The sequence below is a fragment of the Carcharodon carcharias genome, chromosome 8 (genome assembly GCF_017639515.1).
Source record: "Carcharodon carcharias isolate sCarCar2 chromosome 8, sCarCar2.pri, whole genome shotgun sequence".
Classification (NCBI taxonomy): Eukaryota; Metazoa; Chordata; class Chondrichthyes; order Lamniformes; family Lamnidae; genus Carcharodon; species Carcharodon carcharias.
In genome coordinates, this window is record NC_054474.1 from 96238594 (window position 1) to 96249576 (window position 10983).

The window sequence follows — 10983 nt, forward strand, 5'->3', positions numbered from 1 at the left end:
GAAATAGGAGCGAAAAAGAAAAATCTATATAATTTATTGGAAAAAAAACAAAAGGAAGGGGGAAGAAACAGAAGGGGGGTGGGGATGGAGGAGGGAGGTCAAGACCTAAAGTTAAAGACCCAAATTCACTGTAGTATGAACCCATTTTTAACTAAACTTTCAATTAAAACAATTTGTGTATTTAAAAACTTTCTGCAGGTTATGCTAGAATAATTCCATGGCAAGAGAGCAAGGATGTTTTCATTTATTATTGACACTTAATGATTTTTATTAATAATTTTAAGTACAAATTACAAAGCTTAAACATCAAGTAATGCTATAATCATGTTTGCTTGTAATTTTCTAGAATATGAGTCATTTAGTGTTTGATTAATACAGATTCAATAAATGAATTTCTTTTAAGCCATTCATGTTAATTCCGTACCAATTTGTATATTAATTTCGCTCAAAGCGGGATTGTTAAATGGGCAGCTAAACTTGTGGATGTGTTCCTGAGCAGACTCTGCGCCTGCTGATAGTAGCTCAAAAAAATAATCAGTGTTAAATTCAGCTCTAGTTGTTGTTAAATTTGAGAATTAGCCAAACTTAATGACATATGTCTCCCTGCCACTTGACAATGTGGCCCAAGGCTCCTCCTGAACCCATTGAGATGCACTGTGGCTTCCCGTTTTCGGAATAATTGTGATCACTGGATGTTGTGGTTCTATCCAGCTTCCAGTAGCAACAAATATCTCCATTCTTGCTGCTATTGGGAATGCAAAATTTGAGCCGTTATATTGGCTTCGGAGGGTTATCCAGTGCAGATTCAGCAGAATGATAGGGAGGTTAAATGAATTGGGGTCTTTGAGATGATTTAAAGGAGTTAATAGGGTAGATGGAGAGAAATAATTTCCTCTGGTGAGGGAGATTTCAGGGGCATAACCTTCAAATTAGGGCTGGGATGATGTTGGGAAACACTTCTTCACAAAGGGTTGTGGTATTCTGGGACTCTTTCCATCCTTGTGCATAAGCTGTTGAGACTGGGAGCAGTCAATTAAAAATTTAAAAACTGAAATTGATAGATTTTTGTTACGTGAGGGTATTGACAACCAAAGAACTACGGCAGGGTAGATTGGGTTAGATATACGTTAGTCGTGAGCTAATTGAACACCAAAGGATGGTTGAGTGGCTGAATGGCCAACTCTTGTTCCAGTGAAATACCTCCTTGTTCACTTGTGCTACAAGGTGAAGATTATTTTTATTTGGGTAATCAGCTATATATTTATCAGGTTAGTCCTTGACATAGTGTGATTTGTACTGATCGCTCAGTCTCAAAGAAACCAGAATAGCTTAGTAATATAACTTCAGTTCCTCTTTTTTTGTGTATGGGGTGTCTATGCATGTGTGTGCACTGTTTCTCAGTTTTTAGGTTAAGGACAAAATGACAAAAGCAAAAACTGCAAATGCTGGAAATCTCAAATAAAAACTTGCAAAACCTGAACTACTCAACAGATTAGGCAGCATCTTTGGAGAGAGAAAGAGTAAGCATTTCAGCTCGATGATTTTGCATCAGAATTGGGAAAAGTTAAGAGATGTAACAAGTTTTAACCAAGTACAGAGACAGAAAGTGGAGGGGGAAAGGCAAGAACAAAAGGGAAGGTCAGCGATAGGGTAGAAGGCAGGAGAGATTAGATGACAAAATAGCATCTGTATTTGAAAATATTGCGGGCAACACAGAGCAGAACTGACTTAGGACCCCATCCGAGTTTGAACTCCTGATCCAAGCTCCACCCCAGGTCATTGTGGAGGGATCGCTGCATTTTACTGATGCCTTCCCTCAGACCATGCGTTAAACTGAGACCCTGCCAACCTGCTCAGGTGGATGTTGAAGATCCCAGAGCATTATTTGAACAAGAGCAGTAATGTGTTGTGTCCTGGCTAACTTCAAACACCAATAAAATAACATTGGTCACTTATTCAAATGCTGGAACATACACAAGGTAGCAGTAGTTTTTGACAAGACGTTGCATTCTGCAGTACTTCATTGTGCATGAAGCGCTTAGAGACAGTGAAGGTGAGGTCTTGCTATGCATTTCTAGCATTCCTGTTTCCTTCAGTTTCTTGACTAGTTGACAGTTGTAGACATGACTTTTCATGAAGTAGATTTTTAAATCCTAAAGTTTTGTGTTTAAAGGCAGAGGAGGTCAGTCTGCCCTGCGTTTTGCTCGCCTGAGAATGGAGAAGAGACATAACTACGTGCGGAAGGTAGCAGAGACAGCCGTGCAGCTGTTCATCAGCAGCGACAAGGTGAATGTGGCGGGTCTCATCTTGGCTGGATCAGCGGATTTCAAAACTGAGCTCAGCCAGTCTGACATGTTCGATCCGGTAAGCTGAATGTTAACTGTGCACTAAATAAAAAGGGTAATGCCTCGAACTGCCTGTCGAGTTCTGAATTGCTAAACACTGCTATTGTTACAAGACCCAATCAGCTAAACACCATGAATGCAGACAAACTGGATTCCCTAGTGTGAATTGTGTCTTTACTTCCTTCACCCCACATCCCCCCCGCCCCCTTCGCATCTGTCTCAATGCACCTGCATTTTAAACATAACTAGTTTTTACAAATTTTGATTTTCACCTAAATTTGGCATTTAGGAATGTGTTTCTCAAGCCTGTTTCACCATTCATTAAGATTATGGCCGATCTGTGACTTAATTCCATATATCCTCCTCTGCCTCTTATTCCATTTTGAATAACAAAGCTCTATCAATATCAGATTTAAAATGAATTTATTTGCACGTTTTGCTTCTTTTGACCTGGTGTGGAGACAGCTCCTGGGGAGAGTGCCACCTTTCGTCTCCCCTCCAGCATCAGAAAGCAAACCCCACAATTTCATTCACCCATTTTCCCCCCATTCGGTTCACCTTGTGTGAGGCTAGGTTACCATAGACAGTATGGTAACTGGACTTGGTTCTTTCCTCACTGGGCAGCCAGACATGTGAACTTTCCAGTCCAGACTGGAGTTACTCGATAGCTATCAGGAGAACAGAGTCCCTGCCCAGGGTAGGTTTTTATTTTAATTCCAGTAGTGCTGAAGCTAATTGTTCCTCAGCCTCTCTCTGTAAAGCCTTTCTGTAAATGGCTAGCTCAGCACAGGTCAGGAATTGAAGCTGTAACTTTGTTAGTCTGTTACTAAACTGGACAATGCCTGTGATCACTAGGCTGTGTTTAATATGGATTGCAAAAAAAAAAATTAATCTTTATACTCTTAAGTTGCTCCATAACTGGAACATTGCAGCTTTCGCTCATATGGGTAACTACTTTTTCCCCCTTTGATTTTAATAAATTTGATTTGAATTCCTTTATTTATGTTAAAAAAAATTGTGTGGAATTTGCAGGAGGATAAACTCCTGAAATAAGACAACTTGCCAGGGAATGCTTGTGAAATCTGGAGCCCCAGTGGATTTCCAGTAGCACTGGGGACAGATATTACACTGGATTTGGGGAGTTCAGAAAGACTCTCCTACCTGTGAATGGGTCCAGATCACACCTGATCCAAAATAAACCAGGTTAAAAAAAACAATTTTATTTGGTGGAGGAAAGGAGATTGTGGTTTGTAGGTATTTTTAAATTAAATCTTATAATTTAAGTCTACTTGTTTATTATAATTCCCTTCATTCTTTCAACCCTCCAACCTAATTTTTAATAGTTAATTTCCACTCTCTTGTGAACATAAGAACTAGAAGCCACTCGACCCTTCAAGCATGTTCTGCCATCCAATAAGATCATGGCTGATCTGATTGTAACCTTCCACCTACCCCTGATAACCTTTCACCAAGGGGGTAATTAAGAATCTATCTAGCTCTATTCAAAGACCCTGCTTCCACTGCTTTTTGAGCAAGAGAGTTCCAAAGACACTCGGCCCTCATCTCTGTCTTAAATGAATGACCCCTTTCTTTTAAACAATGACCGCTAGTTCTAGATTCTCCAACAAGAGGAGATGTCCTCTCCATATCCACCCTGTCAAGACCCCCTCGTGATCCTAAAAGTTTCAATCAAGTCACCTTTTATTCATCCTGCCACAATGACCAATTTTATATTTGCCCATATTATATTCCATTTGCCAGGTCTTTGCCCACTCGCTTAACCTATCTATGTCACTTTGTAGCCTCTTTATGTCCTCCTCACAATTTATTTTCCTACTTAGCTTTGTGTTGTCAGCAAATTTAACAACCATTTCTTCGGTCCCTTCATCCAAGTCATTCATATAAATTGTAAAAAGTTGATATGGCAGCCATAATGCTGACCATGGTACCATGGAGCAGGAGGCAGTAGGGAGGAGTGATGTTGTGGTTATAGGGGTTTGATTGTTCAGGGGATAGATTTTTGTAGCTGGGATGGGAACTATTGGATGGAATTGGGAGGCTGAGCCTCTCTGTTGTTGTTTTAACTGTGTTTTCCCTCAGTGGGTTGCTGGAAATGGTTGTCTCATTGTAACTAATTTTCTTCCAGCGATTGCAGAGCAAAGTACTGAAACTGGTGGACATCTCCTACGGGGGTGAGAATGGTTTTAATCAAGCAATCGAACTGTCGGCTGAGGTCTTGTCCAGTGTGAAGTTCATTCAGGAAAAGAAACTAATAGGTGAGAAATCCCTGCTCTGGTTCAATAGAAGCTGATTAGATTTTTTAAAAAAACTTGTGTTTACATGGTGCCTTTTGCAACCTCTGGATAGCATAAAGCACTTTACAGCCAGTGAAATAGTATTGAAGTAGTCACTGTATTGTAATGTAAGAAATATGGCAACCATTTGTGCATAGCAAAATCCTACAAACTGCAGTGAGATGATGACTAGATGATCTGTTTTAGGAATGTCAGTTGCAATAAATATTTACCAAAGTACTGGGAGAGCTACCCTGCTCTTTTTCCAATAATCCATCCAAAAGGGTAGACTCAGTCTTGCTGTAACATCTCATCTGAAAGACAGCGCTTCTGAGAGTGCATTGCTCCATTGGTACTGCAGTGGAGTGTCAGCCTGAAGTGGGACTTGAACTCATGGCCTCCTGATTTTGAAGTGAAGGAGGTGCTACCTCTCTCAACCTGTGTTGGTATATATTAAGGTGAAGCATTTTATTAATTTTATCATTGGTGTAACTTAATGTATTTTGATTATTATACAAAGATTAACAGCTTCTCAGGCCATTGGGCAGGTGTTGGTTGCCCTACATAGGTTGAGTGGGCAGGGACATGGGGTAGGAATCCTGAGAGTTGTGTTACTGGTGCTAGCATCTACTCTAATTTTCCTTTGTTGGAATGTTGAGTTGAAGTGATAAGTAACAATTTTTTAAAAATTTAGGGCGGTACTTTGATGAAATCAGCCAAGATACGGGGAAGTACTGCTTCGGAGTGGATGACACGCTGAAAGCGCTGGAGATGGGTGCAGTTGAGATCCTGATAGTTTATGAAAATCTGGATATAATGCGATATGTACTCCGCTGTCATGGCACAGAAGGTATTTGGAGATCTCTTCATTTTCAGTTCTTTAGCATCATATTGATCCTCCACTGAATGGAGTTAAAAGTCAAGATGTGGCTGTTAATATTTGACTTGGCATTTAGGCCAGAATAGGCAGACTTATTAACTGTCTTCTAATTTCCCAGAAGAGAAAATCTTGTACCTGACACCCGAACAAGAGAAGGATAAATCCCATTTCACGGACAAAGAGGTACAATTTCATTCTACACAAAGCAGCAACAAATGGGCTCAAAGGGAGTTGTTTGAGGCTTTACATTCTAAAGTTTGATCTTGATTAAAATGAGATGCATTTGAATAGAATTGATGTAGTGTGTGGGACCTCTTAACAGTGACACATGTGAAAGGTCACTGGTTTGTGTTCACTTTACCCCTCCTAAGATATAGTGACTTACATTGGGATGTGGTCGCTTGGGAACTCATGCATTATCTAATGGTGATTCTTCATAGATGCACCCATATAACAACATGCATTTACATAACGCCTTTAAACAAACAATGTTCTAAGGTGCTTCACTGATGCATAATAAGAAAAAAATTGATAACGAGTCATTTAACCCTGAAAAGTGTGAGGTGGTACACTTTGGAATGAGTAATTTGACAGGGCAGTATTCAGTGAACAGCATGACACTAGGAAGTTCTGGGGAACAAAGGGACCTTGGCGTGTGTGTCCATAGATCTCTGAAGGTGGAGGGGCATGTTAGTGGGATGCTGAAAAAGGCATATGGGACAATTGCCTTTATCAATTGAGGCACAGATTACAAAAGTAGGGAGGTCATGTTTGAATTGTATAGAACCATGGTGAGGCCACAGCTGGGGTACTGTGTGCAGTTCTGGTCGCCACATTATAGGAAGGATGTGATTGCACTGGAGGCGGTGCAGAGGAGATTCACCTCGATGTTGCCTGGGATGAAACATTTAAGCTTTGAAGAGAAATTGAATAGACTTGGGCTGTTTTCGTTGGAGCAGAGAAGACTGAGGGGGCGACCTGATTGAGGTGTACAAGATTATGAGGGGCATGGATAGGGTGGATAGGAAGCAGCTGTTCCCTTAGTTGAAGGGTAAGTCACGAGGGAGCATAAATTCAAGGTGAGGGGCAGGAAGTTTAGGGGGGATGTGAGGAAAAACCTTTTTACCCAGAGGGTGGTGACGGTCTGGAATGCACTGCCTGAGAGGGTAGTGGAGGCGGGTTGCCTCATGTCCTTTTAAAAAGTACCTGGATGAGCACTTGGCACGTCGTAACATTCAAGGCTATGGGCCAAGCGCTGGTAAATGGGATTAGGTAGGTAGGTCAGGTGTTTCTCACGTGTCGGTGCAGACTTGAAGGGCCTTTTCCACACTGAGATTCTGTGATTGAGTCTTAAAGACGAGACATTAGGACAGGTGACCAAATGCTTGATCAAAGAGGTAGGTTTTATAAAGTGTCTTAAAGGAGGAAAGTGAGCAGTGAAGATGTTCATGGAGTGAATTTCAGAGGAGGACAGAGGCATGGAGAGGTTTGGAGAGGGAATTCTGGAATAGGGGCCTAGACTGTTGAAGGCACGGCTGTCAATGGTGGGGTGAATCAAGTCGGGGTTACATCAAAGGCCAGAATTGGAAAAATGTAAAAGTGATGTTGGGCAGGCAATTGAGCTGTGAAGTTCACAGTCAAGCAGGTTTCTTTATTTCTACACATTACACTTTGAATGTTGCTTAAAAGAGAGACATGTTGCAAGGATGTTTGTCCTGACAAAAAAAAGGAAACCAAATTTCGAACAATCATAACAATTTGTACTACAGGAGAAAAGGGTGCTACTTGGTTGGCAAGTCAAATCTGGTTGGGGCGTTGCCATGGAGAAAGCAACGGGGAGTTATAGGCCCCCAAGCTCCCAGGTAATTTTTTAAAAAAGGAACAGGGCTTGAATGTGTTCCTTTTGTTTGCCGAGAATAGGTCCCTGCGTATGAATGTGTGTCGCTTCTATCAAGCGTAAATGAGCCACATTACGAGCTTGCCTGATTATCCTAAATTCAGTGCTGGTGCAATACCAGGTTTGTAGGCTGTATATCTCAATGATTGACTGATTGATTGAATCAAACAGGTATGTTCCTTTGCTTGTTCGTAATGGAAAGAGTACAAACTTACTTAACTAGCCCATGCTTGCAAAACACAAAACAAAATGTCTACTGTTGCATATGATTCTGCAATTTCTAGCACTGGCTGAACAATCCTGAGTGTGCTAATAGCTACACTAATAACCAATTTAAGATAACCAGTCAAGCTCTTAACGTGGCTCACTTACGCTTGCTAGAAGTGACACACGTTCATATGTAGGGACCTGTTCTCTGCAAACAAAAGGAACATGTTCAAGCCTTGCCCTTTCTTTTGAATACCTGGGAGCTTGGGGAACCTGTGGTTTCCTGTTGCTTTCTCCATGGCAATGCCTCAGCCAATCACCGTCGACTTGCTAAACAACCAGTGCCCTTTTCTCTTGTAGAAAAAATTGTTGTGATCCTTTGAAATTTGCCATTCTTGTGATCGTCCTGATGAGTGCAAGATGAAAAGCTTCAGCAACATGGCTTTCTTTTCAGCAATATTCAAGTTCTGTACCATCAGCAACTGTTTACTTTTCTGAGTGGGAACCCTAAGTTTTTTTTTCTTCCACCTTCTTGATCAGAGGAACAACTCCATTCTCTGACACTAGGGATTAGTCTTGTGAATGAAGCACTTAACTAGCTATCCGAAATTTATACACAGCTGCCCTGATTTTTTTTTTGTCTTTGCTATGGGGGACCCAAGGCAATACATCTATTCATACTTTAGCCAACACTGGTTAGTGCTACTATAGGTTTTGCCCTGACAAACCCAAGTTGGTCTGTGGAGATTAAATGGGATTTACTGTTTTTTTCATACTTTGGTATAGTTATTCCAAGCTAATGACAGTGAATACAATTGGAATGAAGGCAATCTGGGTTGAGTCTTACTGTGATTTCCCCCTATTAAAACATTGCTGTTCTTGTATTTGGGTGAGATAGTATATTTGGGTCAGAGCTGATATTATGGACTGTGACTGTTCAACTTGTGTCCTTTTTGGCACATAAAACCCTAGGCTGAAGGACTGGATAATGGATGTAGTTACATTAAGTAGTGTGCAGATGAATGATTCTATTGAAATTTCAGTGAGTAGCAAAGCCCCAAAGTTATATAAAGTAAAATTTATTTTTGTTCTTAAATTTTAGACTGGACAGGAACATGAACTGATAGAAAGCATGCCCCTCCTGGAGTGGTTTGCCAACAACTACAAAAAATTTGGCGCTACACTGGAGATCGTCACAGACAAGTCACAAGAAGGGTCGCAGTTTGTGAAAGGCTTTGGTGGGATTGGTGGTAAGCACTGCTTGTTCAAGTTGAGACTTGTATAGCCCCCTGAGTTGACTAACTATTGGTGCCTCATTATGATTTAATGTACTCGAGGCTACATGCGATACCTACTACTTTCTATGTAAAAAAGCAGTAAATGACATTACATTCAGGCAAAGATGCATATTTGGGTTTATTTACGAGTACACAGAAGCAGTAATATGTTAGAAGATACCAATGTATGTGGAAAACAAAGGCAGAATTGTTGCAAAACAGATTAAGTATCTTCCAGATGTGTTTTTTACACAGTCCAATAATTAAACCAAACTGGGGAAATAGATACTGAGCTTCAAACTCAAAAACAAGAAAAACCTCTAAGTTGTGGGTGTTAATTTTGAAGCATTAATTAACCTGTTTTCTGGACAGCCCCAATAGTAGGCTGGCTGTTACAACAGATAATCCTAACTTCCATGCCCTCCACTCTACAACCTTGCTCATGTTCACCTTTCAAAGAAACACTAGCCTTTGCCTTCAACCAAACTTCAGCTCATTAGTTTCTGCTTAGGCACATTGCCAGCAAAGCAAACAAACAAGTCTTGTTGAAACTGGGTGAATCAAGACTGTGCTGTCTAAACTGACCCCACTGTCCCCTCACCCCAGTGGTCATGTTTTTGATGCCAATTGACAAGTCTCATCTGTTCCATCAGCATAGAGTTTGATTTTTATAATGAACCAATACAAATTTCATTGTCTGGTTTGATCAGAGGAGCTAGTTAAGAATGCTAATATCGGAGGGAGGTGGTGGTGTATTGTCACTGGACTGATAAACTAGAGACCTGGGTTTGAATCCCATCATGGCAGATGGTGGAATTTGAATTCAATAGAAAAAAAACTGGAACTATAAGTCTGATGATGACCATGAAACCATTGCCGATTGTCGTAAAAACCCATCATCTGTCCTTACCTGGTCATCTGTCCTTACCTGGTCTGGCCTACATGCGATTTCAGACCTACAGCAATGTGGTTGACCCTTAAAATGCACCCTGAACAGGGCAACTAGGGATGGGCAGTAAATGCTGGCCTAGTCAGTGATGCCCACATCCAATGAATAAAAGTTAATAAATACTAGAGTTATCAAAGGTGATAACTGTCTATCTAGTGTATGAGAGGTCGGGATGTACCTCTTCAGAAAATTGGTTGCCGTGTCTCATGCATTTCAACATTGACTGTATTTGATTGTTTTTAAAAGACCTTAGGATATCCTGAGGCTGTGACAGGCACTATGTAAATGAAGTATTTTGTTTTAAACAGGTATCCTGCGGTACCGTGTGGACTTTCAAGGTATGGAATACCAGGGAGATGAGGACGATTTTTATGACCTGGACGACTACTAGGTAGTTTGGACTAGGTCTGGTTACAGGTGCCTAACCCTCCAGCATCCAACCCAAGGAGTGAAGATCCACAGCGGAATAATCAATCCCTGCCTTAGAACAGACATTTACACAACTTGTGATACTCTAAATACATTGGAGATGGTGAATTTAAAAAAAATAACACTCTTCGATTTGTCATAGTGTCAATACAGCAGCAACACCAAACTACTGTGTTCCTAATGCCAGTTTGGACTAATCTTTTGAAAAATTTCATTTTTTTTTTAATTTTTACTTCAATGGGACTTTTGTTGCTGTTGTATTTTATGAAATTCAGATTTTTTTACCTCCATATGTAGAGGCAAATAATAAAAATGGAATGCTATTGAACTTCATTTCTGCAGGCTGAATGGAGATGAGCTCTCTGTTTTCCCCCTTGGAGAGTTTCTATATTAAAAAAAGACAACTTGAGTAACTTGTGCAGTGTATGACCCCATTTACATGGGTAATATTGAGCTATGGCTGTACATGAGGGGGTGGGGGCTGGAATAAGGCCTTTGTCATGCAAGTAATTAAAGTTAATCTCTTTGAAATAAAGCGGGGGGGGTGGGGGGGGTTGGGGGGGGGGGGTGCGCGGAGTGGTTGAGTTTTGGGGGGGGGGGGGTGCGAATTTTCAAATTCGCGACCAATATTTTTTTGGCTTCCGCCTTTGTGGAGGGAGTAGGAAAGAATCCCTCGGGCCTTTTATATATAAAAAAAACTAAAAA

General features: G+C 40.8%; 1 protein-coding gene across 1 annotated transcript in view; it reads left to right on the plus strand.

Moving 5' to 3' along the window:
• The window catches only part of LOC121280731 (eukaryotic peptide chain release factor subunit 1), a 55217-nt gene extending 44606 nt beyond the window's left edge, over positions 1 to 10611 (plus strand). Inside the window, exons 5-10 of the mRNA XM_041192866.1 lie at positions 2174 to 2364; positions 4492 to 4621; positions 5334 to 5489; positions 5638 to 5702; positions 8726 to 8873; positions 10158 to 10611. Coding sequence (XP_041048800.1) covers positions 2174 to 2364; positions 4492 to 4621; positions 5334 to 5489; positions 5638 to 5702; positions 8726 to 8873; positions 10158 to 10240 — 773 coding nt within the window. The 3' untranslated portion in view covers positions 10241 to 10611. The remainder of the gene's footprint in view (positions 1 to 2173; positions 2365 to 4491; positions 4622 to 5333; positions 5490 to 5637; positions 5703 to 8725; positions 8874 to 10157) is intronic.
• Positions 10612 to 10983: the final 372 nt, after the last annotated feature.